This window comes from Prionailurus bengalensis, chromosome D2, assembly GCF_016509475.1.
Source record: "Prionailurus bengalensis isolate Pbe53 chromosome D2, Fcat_Pben_1.1_paternal_pri, whole genome shotgun sequence".
Lineage (NCBI taxonomy): Eukaryota > Metazoa > Chordata > Mammalia > Carnivora > Felidae > Prionailurus > Prionailurus bengalensis.
The window spans coordinates 30,763,283-30,783,374 of NC_057351.1; the positions used below are offsets into that span (position 1 = coordinate 30,763,283).

General features: G+C 50.2%; 1 protein-coding gene across 1 annotated transcript; it reads right to left on the bottom strand.

The window, feature by feature from the left end:
• Positions 1–14,578: 14,578 nt before the first annotated feature.
• Positions 14,579–19,883, bottom strand: NPFFR1 (neuropeptide FF receptor 1). Its single transcript, XM_043596106.1, has 5 exons — positions 19,866–19,883; positions 19,715–19,769; positions 19,055–19,519; positions 17,176–17,275; positions 14,579–16,036 (listed from the first exon to the last, which is right to left on the bottom strand). The coding sequence occupies exons 1-5, from the start codon at positions 19,881–19,883 to the stop codon at positions 15,151–15,153; spliced, it is 1,524 nt and encodes a 507-aa protein (XP_043452041.1). The 3' UTR covers positions 14,579–15,150.
• Between the last annotated feature and the right edge of the window lie 209 nt (positions 19,884–20,092).

Consider the following 20,092-nt stretch of genomic DNA (forward strand, 5'->3'; position numbering starts at 1 on the left):
CTTTCCCTTGCAGGCAATGGTGGTGAGATCCACAAGCCCGACGGGATATTGCTCTATTTCTCTTGTCTCCCTGGGACCTAGCACAGTACCTGGCCTAGAGTAGATGTTTAATGAACCTATGCCAGGTTAATGGATAGAGGAAGTAATGAGAAGGAGGCGGGCAATACCTTCTTGAATTCATCAGTTTGACAAAGGATAAACCCAAGTGTTGTGAAACATTATCTTTCTTGCTCTGTAACTCCAGTGGCACTTCTTTTCAGTCTGTATCCTGTTCTCTTTGCTGTGGTTGACCTTGTTGGGGGCCTCCAGTTTTCTGAGGCACTCTCTTCTTTGGCTTATGACCGCATTCTCTTCTGACATCTCTCCGACTTATCTGGCCATTCATTCCTCATTTTCCCCCTTAGCTTCATATCCGTCTCTTCATCTTAATCGTCATTGTCTTTCTTACTTCTCATGTTCTCTCTAGAGATACCCTCTCCCTAGATTATCTCATGTATGTATTTGGTGTCGACTACCACCTACAGGACCTATACATGCTATAACATAAAAACTTTCTTTTTTTTTTAATTTTACTCATGTATTTTGAGAGACGGAGCACACGCGAGACGCAGAGAGAGGGAATCCAAAACGAGATTGTGACCTGAGCCAAAATCAAAAGTTGGATGCTCTGCTGACTGAGCCACTCAGGTGCCGCCCCCCACCCCCCCGCCCATAACATGAAAACTTACAAATCTACAACTAGGTTTTATTTAACACTTATTGTGGTCATCGTCTGTGCTAGGTGGTAGAGATGTGGCACTTAGAAAGACATGGTCTTGACCCTCAAAGAAGTCATAGTCCAAAGAGAAGACAGACTTCAACAAATAATTACAATAAATGCAGATAAGTAGAGTGATAGAGGAAGTACAGGGCATTGCATTATGGGAGCAGAGAACCCCTCCAAGGAAGTGACCCTTAACCTATGACCTGGAATATAAGAAGGGGTTAATGAAACGAAGAAGACAAAGCAGAAGCCAGAAAGGGATTATTAACAGAGGAGACCAGAGAAGTAGGTCAGGGTTGAATGGTAGAGGGCCTTGGAAGGCACAACATAGGGTTGGAACTTTTTTCTAAAAGCAATGGGCAACTTAAGAGTTTTAGCGAGAAGATGACAAGATCAGGATTGCTTTAGAAAGTGGCTCTGTTAGCAGCTTGGAGCCTAGATGGAAGTTTTAAGACTAGAGGCAGGGAGACCAACAAGGAGGCTGCTGCAGTGGCCCAGGTTAAATAAAGATGCAGACCATGCCCTGAACTTGAGTGGCAAAAGAAAAGAGCAGTGACAGAGCTGTGTTTAAGGTAAAATCAATGGAATTGATCATTGGTTGGGTAGAGTGGAAGAGAGAGACTGATTGCTTGAAAAGGGAATGAGGGGCTCCTGGGTGTCTCGGTTGGTTAAGCGTCCACCTCTTGGTTTCGGCGTAGGTCATGATCTCATGGTTTCGGGGTTGGAGCCCTGCATCGGGCAATGTGGAGCCTGTGTCAGATTCTCTCTCTCCCTCTCTCTCTGCCCCTTCCCCCCCCCCCCCAAATAAATAAACTTATTAACCTTGAAGACACTATGCTAAGTGAAATAAGCCAGTCACAAAAGGACAAGTATGTGATTCCACTTATATAAAGTACCTAGAGTCGTCAAATTCACAGACACAGAAAGTGAAATGGTCGTTGTCAGGGGCTGGGCCAAAGAAGGAATGGGGAGGTGTTGTTTAATGTTGTTTAATGGATACGGAGTTTCAGTTTGGGAAGAAGAAAGTTCTAGAGATGAGTGCTAGCGATGGCTGCACAACAGTGTGAACGTACTTAATGCTACTGGGATGTATCCTTAAAAACGGTTACAACGCTAAAAAAAGAAAAAAAAAACCCAAAAACGATACAGTCAAACACGTCTTCCTTTTTTGAAAACTCTCACAAAGTTTGAGACATCTGTGATCGATAGTTACTCCAAAATTTATGCATCGGATGGTGTATCAGCGAGTCTGCAATTAGACAAAACGGCTCAAGATGTTGAAAATAGAGGGACTTTAATGCAGGGAATCAGCTGAGAAGCCAAATACAGATTAGCGACCGCAGGGAGCCACCAGCATCAGGCTAGAGGGACTCGGCGAGAGGATGAGGCAGAGTCAGCCAAAGGGAGGAGCACAGGGCCCATCCTCAGGAGCAGGAAGCCCCATGGGCCTGCCTCCCCGGAGACCAAGTTGATGCTGGAGAGACTGCCTGCGGCAAAAGAGGAAGGAGAGACCTGGGTTTCCCTTCCTCACATCTTCTAGTCTCCTGCCAGTGTTTCCCATTGGTTGGGCCCACATGTGAGCCGTATCACTAGCCAGTGTTGACTAGTTTTTGCCCCTGTGACGGACACTACGAAACACCTCAGTTTGCTTACAAGAACGACCATTTATTTCTTGTTCGAGTTTCTTGGTGGTGATAGGAGTCACCTGTGGCTTTGCCCTCCCTGTCGTCTCATTGGCAGCCTGAGACTGAAGTAACATCCCCCAGCTTACAAGACCAAGCAGAGGGGAAAAAGAACTGCCGAAACCACACAGGGGCTCTTAAGCGTTTGCTTAGAAATGCTATGTGTCACTTCCACTCACATTCAGTCGGCTAAAGCAAGTCACGCGACCTTGCCTGATGCCAATGTCTTCTGGAAATGCACTCCTCTAGCTGACAGTGCAAACGGGGAGCCACGTCTCAGGCTGTCTGATTCTCCTACAGGGAGAGAAGCAAATAAATAGTAAAAATAATAGTCTCTTATCACAGTCCACCTTCTTGGTCATAAATAATCATTTCTCTCTTTTTTTTTTTTGCATGAGAAAAACATACCCACTCTTCCTGCGAAGAGTGACACCCAAAAGTTTCAACCAGGCATGACATCAAGCTCAAAGCTCACTATCTCGTGAGTCTCTGTATTATGTCCAGACAGGGGTCCTCTTAATCCAGACACTAACAAGCAAACAAACGTTATCTACAGCTCCCCGCCACAAAATCTATACCTTATATGAAATGGTTGAACCAAGACTGAATAAACACTAATATTCATTGAAAGAAAAACCGAGAGACTCACAACCATCATTGGTTCTTAGAATTCCAAAATCCTGCAGGGTGTAGGAAACATTCCTTGATTAACTTCCATTCCAGGTCCCTGGGAGTAGCCCCTGCTCTTCATAATTTTGGGCTTCTTGTGAGGTGAGCAGCTTTCTCAGCTTCCTTCCTGCCTACAGAAATTTTGGAGCCCCAATGTTGGTCTCCAGCAATCATACCTTTTAACCCAAGCTGACATTTCTTGGCTGTGCACCTCTCTTTGAACCGTCAATGGCATTTTACCTGATTCGAGTCAGCTCTATTTGCAAATTACCGTATCTATAAAGACATACCTCTTTCTCTAGGCGTAATTGCCAAGGTAAATTGAATTTACCAAGCTGCCATTGGAGAGCCATGCTCTTAGTCTACTAAGAGCCACTTTATCCAACAAAGGACTTACTGGGAGCCACCGCTCATGCCCTTGATCTGGTCTCCGTCCCAAGACTGCGGTTGTTGTTTTTTTGTTTTGTATTGTTTAAGTTTATTTATTTATTTTCAGAAGGAGAGAGAATCCTAAGCCGGGCTCTCCTAAGCCCGTCATCACAGGGCCCGATGTGGGGCTTGATCTCACGAACCGCAAGATCATGACCTGAGCTGAAATTGAGAGCCAGACACCTAACTGACTTAACCACTCAGGCGCCCCCCCCAAAACTGAGTTTTAATCTCTGCTGACAAAACAGCCAATTCTTTTCTGAGCTCGTCTCGTTCTTGTAGTAGCCTGTCAAATGCGGCTAAAAACAACCAAAACAGATGACAATCTGTTTCCCAACTTTTTTGGCTAAACCCACAAGCTACTTGGTACACAATCTGCCTTCTAAACGACCAAAGTCTACACCACTTGGTGCCCGCCGCTAGGACCCAAAGCCAATGGCACCTGTTTAAGCACAGCATTCTGTAACTTGCACCAATTATTCTGTTAGTCAGCTTTTTCTAGATAATGTGGTATTAACAGACAGCCCTCCCCCTCTCCCTGAAATCTCACTACATTCATTTCTTCCTCAGATTACATATCAGGGCTACAGATTGGCTTTGGCTCTGCCCCAGGTATTTATTATTCTGGGGTCCTGCCGGAGGGAGCAGCTCTTATCTTGGTCTCCTGGTAAAGGGAGGAGAGAAACAGGACCACATTGTGGCTCCTAAAGCTTCTGGTCAGAGTTGATATTGAACTTCTGTTTACTTTCCATTGGCCAAAGCAGGTCATGTAGCCAGGTCTAACGCCAAGGGCACAGAGAAGTGTACTTATCTGCAGGGAGGCACTATAAGGCACTTGGTAATAAAGGGTTTTATACTCCTGTTTCAGAGAAGAGAGTGAATAATTGGGAACAATAATATAATCTTATGTTCCTCTGACACAGGAGTTTGGGAAACCTAGTCTCTGGGGGTTTACTGGCCCCTGCCCCCTGCCCACAACAAATACAGCAGGGACCCAGGGTAGCAACAGAGCTGGATAAGGAGGCAGCTTGAAGTTACATTTGCATAGTCCATCATATAAGACAGAGGAAAAAAATGTCCAGAATTGTCAGTAACAAATCACGAAGAAAATCTTACAGAGATTTTGGGGGGTGAGTAGAGACAAAAGTCCAGGTTGAAAAGTCCAGTGAGTGGTTAGAGGACTTGGAACTCAGGAGAGAAAGGAAGGTTGGCTGAAGTCATTGATTTAAAGCCAACTGAAAATGACACTACCCAGAAGAAATATATATAGTAATGAAATACAGGTTTTTAAATTTTTATTTATTTTTATTACAAAAAATTGTGTAGTGTTTATTTATTTTTGAGAGTGAGAGAGACAGAGCACAAGCAGGGGAGGGACAAGGAAAGAGAGGGAGACACAGAATCTGAAACAGGCTCCAGGCTCTGAGCTGTCAGATGTGGGGCTCGAACTCAGGAACAGTGAGATCATGACCTGAGCTGAAGACAGATGCTTAACCGACTGAGCCACCCAGGCTCCCCTTTATTTATTTATTTTTAAAAGGTGTATTTATTTAGTATTTTGAGAGAGAGAGAGAGAGAGAGAGAGAGAGAGAGCGAGCAGGGGAGCGGCAGAGACAGAGGGAGAGAGAGAATCCCAAGCAGGCTCCATGCTGTCAGTGCAGAGCCTGATGCAGGGCTTGAACTCACAAACCTCCAGACCACGATCTGAGCTGAAGTGGGAAGCTTAACAGACTGAGTCACCCAGGCCACCCTACATTTTTTTTTTTTTTTTAAAGCAGAGGGCCTAGAACAGAACCTCGGGGGATCTCAATATTTCAGGGATGGGTGGCAGAAGAAGTGCCAAGAAAGGGTCAAAGAAGGAATGGCAGAGAGAGAGGAGACAAAAACAAGAAGCGTGGTGTCTTGGAAGCCAGAGAAAGAAATGGGGTTTTAAGAAGAAGGGGATGAGGGGGCGCCTGGGTGGCTCGGTCAGTTACGCGTCCGACTTCAGCTCAGGGCATGATCTCACGGTTCATGGGATAGAGCCCTGTCCTGGGCTGCTGTGCTGACAGCACGGAGCCTGCTTGGGATTCTCTCTCTCCCTCTCTCTGCCCCTCCCCTGCTCGCATGTGTTCTCTCTTTCAAAATACATAAGTAAACTTTTTTTTTTTTTAAAGAAGGGGGTGATGGGGCACCTGGGCGGCTCAGTCGGTTGGGCGTCCGACTTCAGCTCAGGTCATGATCTCACGGACCGTGAGTTCGAGCCCCGCATCGGGCTCTGGGCTGATGGCTCGGAGCCTGGAGCCTGCTTCCCGTTCTGTGTCTCCCTCTCTCTCTGCCCCTCCCCCGTTCATGCTCTGTCTCTCTCTGTCTCAAAAATAAATAAACGTTACAAAAAAAAAATTAAAAAAAAAAATAAAGAAGGGGGTGATCAACTATATAGCTGCCTTCTAGATTTCTCAGCTTGGCTGGTACATGAGCATCTCATATTCACCAAGTCCAAAAATGAGCCTCCCATTGTTTCTCTTGAGCCCTCTCTCTCAGTTAACAGCACCTAAACTACACAGTTATTCTACCGAGAAGTTCCTCCTAGCCCATTTCCTGGTTAAGGTCTGTAGCAGTCACCGGTGATCGCCCTCCCAACACCTGTTCCCTCCCCTTTCTCCTTCCCAACAGGGCCCTGTTGTTCAGACCTGCATCTTCTCACCCTGTGTGGCCGTGTGGTTTGGGAAATGAGGTGCCGTCACATAGTCAGAGGAAAGTCTAATTGATCAGTGGTTCTGTTCCCCTTGCTAATGACCAGACTGGTGGTACGTATGGGACAAAATGCTACCAATGCGATCTAAGGGGTAGGGTCTTCTGACAAAGGTTCTCTTGCTTCTGTGAGAGATACTCTTGGCTTCCTTTACGCATTGTCATGGAATTTGCTAGCCACACCTGTCTTACAATCTGGAGGGGAGAGGGGCTGCAGGTAACACGAATATACCCAAAATAAAGATGCCAAGTGGACAAATCTTGGGTCTTGATGTCACTGAGTTGCTGACTTAATTAACCCTGGGCCTTTCCTGCGTTAGGTATTCTTATGAAAAGATAACAAATTGACCTCACTAACAGTTAATGTGCTATGTAAGATAATAAATTGACTTTGTTGTATTTAAAACAGTGTGATTCGGAGTATTATGTTTCTTGTGGGCTTCTGAAAGACTTTCTAATGGATACAACTTCCCATCAATCTGTCATTCCCTCCCCCAGATTAACTAGATTGGAGATTGACTCTCAGTTCCAGAGATGGGCCTTGATTTGCCTAAATCAATCATTGTAATCCTATCCCCTTTAAATGTTTTTTTTTTTTAATGTTTACTGATTTTTGAGAGAGAAAGAGAGACTGAGCATGAGCCGGGGAGGGGGAGAGAGAGAGGGAGACACAGAATCCAAAGCAGGCTCCAGGCTCCGAGCTGTCGGCACAGAGCCCGACATGGGGCTCAAACTCACAAACCACAAGATCGTGACCTGAGTTGAAGTCAGATGTCACCAAGGCGCCCCAAATCCTATCCCCTTTAACTGTTCTAGAACCCCATCAAAGAACATGAGATTCAGAACCTGGCCACAGGGACTGGTTCAGCAATGGATACCTGACCTAATAGGAACGAATATAAGTTTCCTGCCTCCTTCTGAGAAGTTACTTTGTTCTCTTAGGAGAAAGTCATGAGGAGAGATATTCCTTCTCTCTCTCAATGTAAACAAGAAAGAATACAGCTCTGATTGCTGATAGCGGCCTCCTGTACCACGAGGGAAGCCAGACTGAGGGCCAAGTTCACAGTGTAGATGGCAGAGCAGCTGAATGGAGACCATGTGGTCCTTGGGGACATTGTTGAGCTTCTGGATCGACCAGTCATCTGCACTAACTTGCACACCTTTACTTTAAGCTGGTTACTGGCAACCAAAAGTATCATAGAACGATGGCCCATCCTCCCACATCCGAGCAGTTATCAGATAATATTGAATTGATCTCGCAAACATCTCATGAACTTGCCATCTCTTCTCCATTCCTCCTGCCTCAGCCAGTCCCAGGGTATCTCCCCTGGGTTCCCCCAAATACCTCCTGCCTCACTGGTCTCCAGCTTCATCCCCCCTCCAAGTCACTCTCTACCTGCTGCCAGTATAAGCTTTAACAGGTGAAGATCTTAGTGCATTGCTTCCCTGCTTCAAACCCTCCTCTCTACCCGGCTGTCTCTAGTTCAGTCTTTAAAGACGTATTTCAAGCCTCTTACAGGAGTTCTTTTCTGATGCACCTCAGGCCGTCCCATTGCTTCTTTGGCCAACCGTGGTATCCCATTGTAAGAAGCACTAGAGTGCATTACAGTTTTTCTCTTTTCTATCTCTGCCTACTGAACTGTGAGAGGTCCTGTTCCCAGAGTCCACAGACACTAGGTTTGTGGAGCATACACTTGCTGGAATGAAGCTTTATCTAAACTTGTCGCATAGGCATCAAAGTAGGAAGCTAACCAAGTAAGTAACTCGGTGAAGTGTCAAGAACACTGGATTGGAACACACACAGAGCCTGGAGCTTTGTTTTGACTTCTTCCACTTACAAGACACGGGAACCTCAAGGAAATGCCTTGGTCTCTGTGCAACTCAGTTTCCCCTCTGTAAAACGGGAATACCGCAATCATGTCGGTGATGACATAGCCCGCTGTCTACCTATGTTGAAGGGGTGGCTATTTGCCTGGAAACTTCATTCACAGTAAAGACGCAAAAGAGGGAAAGCTACTAATGCGATGGAAAGTAGAAAGTAAACACTCACCTCTTTTTCATAATGAGTTTATTTTACATAATTTATAGCATAGGTAACATCGTTTTCCAAAGACACGGACCAGAGGAGAGCGAAGGGGTGATTTTGATCATCAGAGGTGGCTTCGAAGGACCGCCAGACAGCACTGTGAATGAACAAAATGTGCTACGTAAAATACTCTTCCTTGGGGGTGGTCAAAACCTGGAAATGTAGATTGCTCTGTCACTAAAACAGCTTGACTTTGGCTGTTCTAACCTCCCTGCAGAGAGGAAGACAGAGCCGGGTGGGGAGTGATTACTCCTCAAACAGAGAGTGGTTTAACACCCCCACTGGCTATGTGACAGATAAACTAATTTGCCCAAATCACTAAGCTTGGGTTTTTCCACCCACATTAATTTGGTTGCTTGCACATGACAACAGCAGTATTTGTCGGTGACGGGGATTCAAAGGCCTGGACATCGCAGCCAGCAAGAGCACACAAACAACGCGAGGCAAGACAGGACAGCCAGATGGACAGCCTTTGCCCCTTCAATGACTGCAAGACAGAGGAGTCAAAAGGATGATTTCTTTCAGCCCGTGAAGGCTTGATGTGGTGTTGGATCCAACTAAATTTTCACCTTTTAACTAAACCGCTGGTATTCCTTCCATCTCAAATTTTTGGAAGCCACTGAATGTGATGGAAATGTGGCCTTCTGGCCAAAACAGCAGTCTGGAGCCTGTGGCTGGCTGGTTTTATTTTTGGATTAAAGGGGGGACCTCCATCAAGCCTCCCTGTTTTATTCTGAACCTCACTTTCCCAAATAGAGGAAGGAGAATCCACAGCAGCTTGGGGGATCTGCAAAACCTGTGCTCTCTGGTCAGATGGATCAAGATTTGAGTCTCAGCTTCACCACCATCTAGTTATGTGACCTTCAGTAAGTGACTTGGCTTCTCTGAGACTTGAGTTTTCCATCTAGAATATGGGCATAGTAATAAATACTTGCTTATTTTATTACTTCATCCATTCAACAGTCATTTATTGTCTCCCATGCACCAGGCAGTGTCCTAGATCTGAGTCTACAAAAGTGAGTGAAATAGACATAGTTAGTCCCTGTCCTCATGGAGCTTACTGTCTGTTGGGAGAAATCAGACAAAAGCTCTCGGTACCATGCCTGGCTTTTAACAGGCACTCGGTAAGTTCTTCGTATCTGTACTCAACTGTCATCTCCCCAGAGAGGCCATTCCTAATCACCTATTAAAATAGCCCTCCCTCGTCTACCATGTTCCACCTACTTATCTAACTTTAAACCCATTCTTGATGAGTTTAAAAATCATCTATTAGTGATAAGTGCCTCTTAGATTTAGGGCAAATTTTTGCACTTAGGTCTCTACAATATAATCATCTTTTTAAAAGATAGATTTGAAAACATGTTGCAATCAAATCTAGAAGAATGACCAATAAGCCTATGAAAAGATCCCCAGCATCATCAGGGACATTTTTTTAAATTAAAAAAAAATTAACTTACTTCTTTGGAGAGAGAGAGAGAGCAAGTGAGCACGAGAGGGAGAGGGGCAGAGAGAGAGAGAGGGAGACCGAATCCATTGCCAGCGCAGAGCCTGATCCAGGGCTTAAACTCACGAATCATGAACCGTGAGATCATGACCTGAGCCAAGATCAAAAGCTGGATGCGTAACTGACTGAGCCACTCAGGTGCCTCCATCAGGGACATTTTTCTTTTTAATATTTATTTTTTATTTTTGAGAGGACACGAGCAGGGGAGGGACAGAGAGAGAGGGAGACAGGGGATCCGAAGCAGGCTCCGTGCCGATAGTGAGCCCGATGTGGGGCTCGAACTCACAAACCATGAGATCATGACCTGAGCCGAAGTCAGATGCTCAACCGACTGAGCCACCCAGGCGCCCATCAGGAACATTTTTAAAGACTGGTGCTACTAAGTATTGTCAAGAACAGCTGGAACACTGCTGACGGGAGCGCAAAACGGCGCAGCAACTTTGGAAGATACTTTGGTGGTTTCTTACATGGTTAAACTATACACTTAGTTCCAACCCAGCAAACCCACGCCTAGGTATTTCCCCAATTGAAAACGTGTATACTGGAAGGACTTGTATATGAGCTCGTTTATGGCAGTGTTATTCATAATTCATGAATTCATACTTGAACAACAACCCAAATGCCCATTAACTGATGAACGGAGAAATAAAATGTGATACAGCCAAACGATGAAATAATACTCAGCGATAAAAAGGAACAAAGGACTGATACATGCTGCGACAAAAAGCTCAAGAACATCAGGCTTAGCGAAAGAAACCAGACTCAAAAAGTCACACGCTGCATGGCTCTGGGTATGTACCATTTTGAAATCAGAAGGGTGTTTATCTGGGGCCAGGAGTGAGGGAGAGGATTGACCACGGTACGGCACAAGGCAGTTTTGGGGGGATGCTGGAAATATCTTGGGTGGGGCCGGGGTTACACGGCTGTACACAAAGCGAAAACTCACCAAAGCGCACAATTACGATAGGTGAGCTTCGTTGTAGGCGAGGTACGTCTCAATAAAGTTGTTGCAAAATTTTAGAACACGTGGCTATATGTGTGTAGAAGATGACTTTATGCTTATCCCTTGTGATGGGCTTTGGGTGTGTTTTTTTTTTTTTTTTTTCTTCTCTTTGCTTATCTAAATTTTGTAAAATTTCCACAACGATCTTGGAGGGTTTGTGTCGGGAGAGAAAACACCAACAATGAAATGCCGTGAGCATAAATAATTGGGTTATTCAACAAGGAATCTATTGTCGATTCAACATTGTTTGCTTGTAATGAAGCCCATTTGGGCTACCTCCTTCTCATCTATCTTTCCTCAGTGGCACTTCTCAGGGGTGAGCTGAGGAAACGGATGCAAAAAGGTACAGAGCTTAATAGCAATGCTTTGTCCATCCAGCTCTCGGTTTGGCTCTCATCTGGCTTTCTGGATGAATACACAGTAGACTAATGATAGGGGGCTCGCGTCCTCCTTTGCCAGCTCCGCCCTCCATTCCAACCCAACCCAAATCAACTCATGCGTCCTCCGGGTCCCAAGAGGAAGTCCTCAGTGTAGGGCCGGGCAGATTGTGGTTTGTGGGGTCCAAGCCGGGTGCCCGCCTCCAGCTCCCATTGGTCTGTTGCGTGCTGCCGCATGGTCTTGGTGAAGGCAAGAGGCCGTTCATCAGTGGAGACCCACGATTAGGATGACCGCTCACGCTGCGCACGGCGGGATGGATACAGAGTCCCTCCGAGTGTCGTCTGGGGTGAGGGTGCTCAGTGTCAACAGGCCTCTGGCCCTTTTCGCCCATGACACCTCCAATTCATCTTCAGACTTTCCGCCTGTGAAAGGGCAGTTACCTCAGGAGACCAACCAGTCGGTAGGCGGAGGACAGCACATCAGAAGAAGTCTGCCTTGCTTCCTCTTGCGTGCCTCAGGGTAGCCGGCGAGGTTCCTGATAGGGCCCAGGTATTGGGACACAGGGCCCCGGTGAGGACAAGAAAGCTATAATTATAACGATAGCTTCGTAAGATATCATCCCATGGAGGGAACATACAACTTTCTCGCCTCTCTAGCGGAGAAGTAAAGCCCAGCAGAAACTCAGAGCAGCGGGGTGGGCACAGGGAAGTAAGAGCGATCACAGCTTTCCTTGAGCCTCTGCTTTTGTCACCCATCAGTGCTGAGTTCCCCACCTGGGGTGTCTGTCCTCAGGGTCACGCGGGCAGTATTTTTAGGAACGACTTCCGGTATCTTAAAACTCCACCCATCATTCACAATAACCAAAACAAGGAGGCAACCCAAAATGTCCACCCAGTGGAGGAACAGATAAACAAAATGCGGAATATACATACAATATAATACTCTTCGGCCTTAAATAAAAAGGAAATTCTGGGGGCGCCTGGGGGCTCAGCCAGTTGAACCTCTGACTCTTGATTTCTGCTCAGGTCGTGATCCCAGGGTCGTGGGATCCAGCCCATGCTCAGCACGGAGTCTGCTTGGGATTCATTCTCTCTTTCTCTTTCTCTCTCCCTCTCTCTCTCTCTCTCTCTCTCTCATAAAAGGGGAGGGGAGGGGAAGGAAAGGGAAGGGAAGAGAAGGGAAGGGAATTCCGACATATGCTACAACAAAGATAAACCCTGAGGACATTATGCTCAGTGAAGTAAGTCAGACACAAAAGTACAAATACTGTTTGATTCCCCTTGCATGAGGTACCCGGAGTAGTCAGATTCATTGATTGACACGGACGTAGAATGGTGGTTACCAGAAGCTGGGAGGAAATGGGGAGTTGTCATTCAATGGGTACGGAGTTACAGTTTGGGCTGTTAAGAAATCCACTGGAAATCCACAGCGGTGACAGTTACACGCCAGTGTGAACGCACTTACGGCCACTGAACTGTACCCTTACAAAAGTGAACAATGGTAAGTTTTATGCTGTGTATATTCTACCACAGACACAAAAAGCAAACATTCCACACATACCCACAAGGCCTCACCCCCTCAGGAAAGCATAAAGGCATGCTTGTTGCCATTCAGATCCAGTCTCTGAATGGGCTGGCATCGCCTTGGACTGATTTTTAGAGAGGAAAATAACAGCAAAATATATGAATTATGCCTACTGCGGTTTCTCTGGCAGGCCCAGCTCTCCAAGCATGGTGTCTTTGGGGGGAACTAAAACAAAGGGGCCTTGGTGGAAAGGTTGGCTGGGGTGAGCGCTCTGATCTCCCCCAGCTGTAAAGGCTGTGATTCTGTGGTTGGGGAGGCCATGTGAACGGAGAAACACCCCAGAGGAGAGACCAGACAGTGTCTCTGGACAGATCCCACCCAGCCACAGGGAGAAGCATTTGGGTTTGAGATGGCCCTTTCTCTGGGCAACTTGTAGAGCCGGGAGACAGCGCTCTTCACAAGAAGCAGCTGGGAACTCGCTGGTCTATGTGACAACACCAAGCACCAGACATGGGGCCCATACATGCGCTAGTTAACGAGGGACTAGTTAGGGAGTCCTCTCTTAAGCCCTGCATTCATCACCCCCCAGATACCTGGACCTGGGTGGGGTCATGATGGATCTTGGCAGCCTGCTCAGCATGTGGGTTGTGGATATTGTGCACAGAGCAGCTCAGTCTGGGTATTGCAAGAGTAGACACAAGAGACTCCCATTTCCCAGACTGGCAGCCTGAAGGGAGGCTGGCTCCACGAGCGTCCTGGTTCACCGTCAGGCAGAAAACCTCCGTAGAAACTTCGGGTCTCCTCCCCATTTCGCCCCACCCACGTTCCCTGAGAGGCAGAATGCAGCAGGGGCAGAAACCACCAGAAGACAAATTCCAATCCCCATCCTGCCGTTCCGTGGCCTGCTGCAGCCTCAGTTACTTTCTGAAACGGCAGCAACAACATCTGGCATGGGTCAAATGAGACACTGTCAGGGGACAAGCCTGGAGAATGTACTGGACAACTGCTTTGGAGCTTTCTGCTGCTGTGACGTCCAGCGCTTAGGGCGGAGTAAACGGGGTTAAGTCATTGTCCATTACTGAAGCCATCAAGCCTCCGAGCTGCCTCCTCTGGCCTGACCCCCGGAAACATTCGCTTGCTATGCACTAAAATTCTAGCAACATGGTGTTTTCTATAGAGATGAGGGGGGAAATGCCCAGTTCGCTTCGGATTATGGGGGGCCATGCAGAGATCACCGAGGCGATCCCATTTCCTCCCATCTCCGGGACGAGAAACCTCGTTTCTTCGAGGCGATGCAGGTGTACTGGTGAGAGCTGCAGAGAAGACAAGGGGGCCTCCTGGCCCCCACCCCTTTTCAGAGGACAAGTTATCTGTGCCAGGGGGGTTAGTGTGTGTCCTCCAGGAGGCCCCAAAGGCCACCCCAGCTTTGACTGACCTATCTCCCTTCAGAGCCCCGAGGAAACAGAGAAGCAGGGCCCTGCGAGGGCTTTGTGCTCGCAGCTCCGGTGGGCTGATGTCTTTCCAAAAGCTGCAAGTAGGTCCCGTGCCCTCCCTTCCTCCGATCCACGAATAAATAAACCAAGGCCTCCCTGTGGCCTTGCAGCTGCCTGTCGCCTTGTAAGTTCTTGCCTGGGTGATGGTGGAGAGCCCTCCTGTTTTCTCTGGGTGAGGACCCGAAGGGCAAGACCCAGAGTGTCTGCAACTGACACTCCTTCTGCAGCTGCCCAGACGCGATGTCCCCTTGAAGCACTGTGGGGAGAAGAGAAGGGCCCGGAACGCCTCTTGGAACAAACAAGACAAACCTACACAGAGTTGGCACAGCAGGTTCTCCTGGAAAGGGCGAGGCCGAGTGGCTTCCGTCATGCATAAGGGACTCCAGGACATGGACACAAAGCATCGAATGGACAGAGCAACTTCGCTTTCCCATCCTTCCCAGCTGCGTAAGTAGGATGTACCCATTTCACTGTGCCCCGCCTTCGGGGGCCCTTCTGGAGGCAGCTGGAGATGCCCATACAGGCGCTGGAGTGGGGGCTCCTGTGAGAGTTCCAGCTGAGAGCCCCGGCTAGGCACGCCTCCTCTCTGGTCCTCAGTTTCGCATCTGGAGAAGCGGAGACCAGAAAACCTAGTCCCAAAGTCTCGCGAGGATTCGGGGAGCCGCGTGTGCGCGGAGCCGCAGCAAGGAAGGGTGCGGTGGCAGGTTAGCTCCCGCCCCGCCAGGGGGAAGGCAGTAGAGGAGGTACCGCTAGCTGCCACCGCCTTGTATGTGAGAGCGAGGCGCGAGGCACCGTCTCCCGACTCCACACCCGATTGCGGTCCCGTCCTGGCCTCCCATGTCCCGTCGGGGCCCCCAGGTTCAAGGGCCCGCCCTCCCCCTGCCACTCAGATATCCCACGCTGGTATGGTGAGGGGCAGGTGGGGGCAGCCGGGACGCTCCCCGGCTTGGGCCAAGCCGTGGTGGGCCACCCGGCCGCCGCGCAGCGGGAGGCGGCCGGGCCAGGGCGTCCCGCTGCCCCGGCCGGACTCGGAGGGCAGGCCCGAGTCGCTGGGCTGCACCTCCACGGAGACCGGCGCGCGCAGGAGCCCGCCGGGCCGCTCCGAGTAGGCCTCCCTGGGGCTCGCCCACTGCGGCGGGCAGAGGCGGGCGCGGAAGGCGGCCTGGAAGCCGCGGCGGAAGTTCTCGTTGAAGTAGCCGTAGATGATGGGGTTGGCGCTGCTGTTGAAGAAGGCCAGCCAGTGGGCGAAGGGGAAGGCGTAGACGGTGACCAGGTGCAGCTGCGGCTCGCTCAGCTGGCCGTAGTCGATGAGCAGCAGCAGGGCCCAGAGCGGCAGCCAGGACAGCGTGAAGACCAGCGCCACCATGACGAGCATGTGCACCACCCTGGCCCTGCGCCGGGCCCCCGGGCGGCCCTCGGGCGCCGCCGCCTCCCCGCCGGCCCGCGCGGGCCCCGAGGCCTTGCAGAGCTTGCGGGCGATGCGCGCGTACATGAGCACGATGAGCGCCAGGGGCGCCAGGTAGATATGCGAGAAGAGCACGGTGGTGTAGACCCTGCGCATGCCCTTCTCGGGCCAGGCCTCCCAGCACGAGTAGAGCGGGTAGGAGCGGTTGCGGGCGTCCACCATGAAGTGGTGCTCCTCGCGCGTGACGGTCAGCGTGATGGCCGAGGGGCACATGATGAGCAGGGCCAGGGCCCAGATGACCGCGATGGTGACCAGCGCCTTGCGCAGGGTCAGCTTCTCGCGGAAAGGGTGCACGATGCAGCGGAACCTGCGGGGAGGGGGGAAAGAGAGGCGGGCTTGGGACGGGTCCCAGGGGTCCCTGTGCCAGGGGCGAGGGCTACCCTGGTCGGGGCTGGGGGCTGGGGCGCGTGGGCGTGCCACGTGCATCCTCGCACCGCACCGTGGGCAGCTTCCAAGAGCAGCTCCCGCAGTAGATCTAGGCTCGTTTGCAAGCAAGCTGGTTTCTCACCTGAGAGGGAGTCAGCTCCCCGCTGAGTAGTCAAGGAACAAAGGCAAGGAGGACGGGAGGGGGGACGGAGCTGCCTGCAGTGGGAAACAATCCTGTCTGTGCACTTGGGGTGGGGGGTGGGGGGTTAAACTGATTAGCTGGCAGCTAGCAAAGTGATCAGCCTGCACATTCTGTCCTTGAGTAGGCTGATTAGGTAGGTGCATCAAAGAACACTTGTAGCTGTTTACGGATTCTCCAGAAAACCTTGGGCGTTCAGGTGTGGATCTCCGTGACAGGCTGTCCCCATGTCATCTTGGCCAGTGTCCTTGCCTGCCTCCCGTGCTCTGGGCAAAAGTGCCCAGATGAACCCTTAGTGTAAGGGCTCACTGAGGTGGAGGAGGGGAGAAGGACCTGTTGCATGCATTTGGGTTTTATTGCTTGCAAAGCTTCCTTGGCCCCTGGCTCCATTCTGTTCGTGGGCCCAGGCTTATCAGAGACTCTGATGGAATCTGAGGCTGAAAGAGACCAGCAGTAGCTTCTGGTAGTGTGGAGATGGGGAAGTGGTAAGGCCTGGGCAGCCAGGGAACAGCAAGGGGGGTGTGGAGGGGGAGTGAAGGAGCAGGAACACACTGAGCCCCCCGCCCTCGGAAACTGGCTTTCCTGGCTCATTCTCAGGAGTGGCAGGAGTCACGGCTTAGGAAACGAGGCCTGCCCTCAAGCTCTCATAGGACCCAGGAATCCCTATTAAACCTCGGCAGGAGCTGCCTCCAGGCCTTCCAGAAGGAGGTGGAATTCTCTGCAGGTCCCCCCAGTATAAAGGGCAGACAGCCCCACAACCCTTCCCTTTATGGCTCACGATTCAGCCCCAGGCTTCTGGTCAGCCCAACCACGGAGACAGAGGCTCTTCCTAGTGCCGGGCCTCTGTCAGCCGGGGAGAACCCAGCCGGGAACCCTCTCACCTTTCCACAGCAATGGCCACCAGCGTGAACACGGAAGCCGACACGGACATGCCCTGCACCAAGCCGCTCATCTTGCACGTGGCGTTGTCAAAGGGCCACCCTGCAATGACAGAGCCCATGACAGAGCGAGTGCCTCACCCACAAAAAGCCGGACACCTTGGGCCACTTAGACCAGTCCTCACGGTGGCTCGGATCTTTCCTCCATGTCCTGGTGGTGGTGGTCATCCTCTCATCTGCTTACACACTTCCAGAAATGAGGAACTGACCAGTCCGAACAGTCCAAACTACCATGGCCAGTTCTCACCATCAGAGAGGCAATCTTTTTTTTTCTTTTCTTTTCTTTTCTTTTTTTTTTTTTTTGAGCACGCGAGAGAATTCTAAGCAGGCTCCACACTGAATGGGTCATTCCAACAATTTTTAAAATTGAGGCACGTGAAAAGGACTGGAAGACACCACCCTACCCAGCTAGTGACTTTGCCTTATCACTGTTCTTGCTGCTTGTGTGTGCCTGTACGTGTGTGCACCTGTACCTGCGTGTGCGTGCGTGCATGCGCGCGGGTCTAGGCGTGCCGGGAAGGAGAAGGGTGAGCAGTTTATGTTCAGCAGCTGTGAAAGAACTCGAGATCCAGCAGTGAGTGAAGGGCCCACCAGGCTGAGCCAGTGCAGCTGAGGGGAAATTGTTTGCCCTGGCTCTACTACTCGGGTCCCGAAACCTATAGAATCACAGGCTGTGATTCCCCAAGTCGGGTCAGTCACTGGTAAGCCCCTGGATGGGGCTTTTCAGGCTCTGGATCTGGGCTCAGGAGCCCCGAGCTCAGGGCCTACGAGCTCAGATCTCTAGATGTCTCCCTGGCCCTGGAAACTAGTCCTTCCCCATGTAGAGTCTCAGGGTGTGTGGAGCCTAATTCTGAAACAAGACAGGCAAATCACGTGGGAGAGAGTAGACAACAGTGTGATCCCTCTGACATTTGGAAGACGGACAGGTAGGAATTGAGAGGTTCGGTGGTCTAGTTCTGCCTGAATCACTTCTAACAAGTCACTGCTAAATGGCCAGCCCGTCTCTACTTGGACACCTCCATTGACAGGCAGTTCACTACCTGTCGGACAGAACTCTCTTTCGTTGGAGAACAACTCAAATAAGTGGGGATTATTAGGTTCTTATTCAGAGGAAACCTGCCCCCCTACGACTTCTTCCCACTGGTTCTAGGCCTGCCCGGGGGAGCTACAGTAACCCTGGTTAGAAATATGGGCGTGAGGCCACGGGAATTGACACTTAGCTGGGTATAACAACACACATGTCCCTTAATCACTCTGGGCATCAATTTCCCCGTCCCCCAAAATCAGGATTTTGTGGGACGCTCATTGGATTGCTCATTGGATTGCTCTAAGGATTCATGCATAACTCATTGGATTGCTCTAAGGATTCATGCATAACTCATTGGATTGCTCTAAGGATTCATGCATAACTCATTGGATTGCTCTAAGGATTCATGCATAACTCATTGGATTGCTCTAAGGATTCATGCATAACTCATTGGATTGCTCTAAGGATTCATGCATAACTCATTGGATTGCTCTAAGGATTCATGCATAACTCATTGGATTGCTCTAAGGATTCATGCATAACTCATTGGATTGCTCTAAGGATTCATGCATAACTCATTGGATTGCTCTAAGGATTCATGAAGGTAATGCAGGAAGAGTAGGTCATACAATGCCTGGGACAAAGAGAATAATTAATTCACTGTTATTTCTAACCGAGTCCCTCAGCCACAAGACTGTCTTAAGTTTGAGGCAATGACATCTTGGCCAAGAGACCGAGCCAACCACGCTTTCGGGGGCGGAGGGGACTCTCACTGCCTCTGCTGCCTCCACTCACCAGTGATGAGGTTGTCCACGAGAGTGGTGGGCATACAGAAGATGCCCACCAGCAGGTCGCTGACAGCCAGGTTGAGGATGAACATGTTGGTGACGGTGCGCATGTGCCGGTTCGCGAGCACGATGAAGCAGACCAGGGCGTTGCCCACCATGCACAGGAGGAAGATGAGCACATAGGCCACAATGAACATAGCTGCCACCGGTGAGGAGTGCTGGTAGTAGGAGGAGAAGGTGAGGTTTGCAGCCAGGGTGGCCTTGGCATTACTCCCATTCTGGCTTGGGGGCCAGCTGCTGTTGGGAGGCTGGGCGGGCTCCCCTAGAAGCAAAGGAGCATACAGGTCAGGAGCCTTGGCAAAGAAGGGCTGACTGACTCCTTGCCATTGGGTGCGACCCTTCCGTGCTCCCAATCCCGACCATGCCCTACCGCGCCCGATCGTGTGTTCAACTCCAGTTGCAACCGGGTACACTTTCGACCCACAGCAGCCAAACCCTCATCTCATGCCCCCACCTTGTCTCGTCCGCAGCTCACTTCCCGATGTTGGCTCTCCTCCGTTCCCATCCAACTCCCCCGCCTCTGCCCCATCTGGGCTCCATCCTTCTAAGCCCCGCTGTCTGCCCCAGAGGCTGAGCTCTAAGGACTACATCGGCCAGATTCCCTTGCCCTCTGGTGTCCGACCAGGTTCAGCCAATGGGAAGCGCTGAAGGAGATTGAAGGACTGGAGAAGACAGAAGGCAGGTTACTCATCTCCCGACCCCCTCCATGCCTGGCCCAGTTCTGTCTGTGGGGCTGTCTTTACGGATACAGCTCCTACCAGGTGGCCCTCTTCCATGGCTCTAGCTCTTTGAGGGCCACAGTGACACTATTTTCTCTCCTTGCACTGACAGCTCCCTGGGATCGCCAGTCCTGGGTGCTCGTCCATCCCTGCTGGTTCTCTTACCTCCCCTCCCACCCCCATAGCACCCCCCCCATTAACCTCTTCATATAAACACTTTCTAAGTCAACCGCCTGTTTTCTCCTGGGACCCTGACTATTATACCC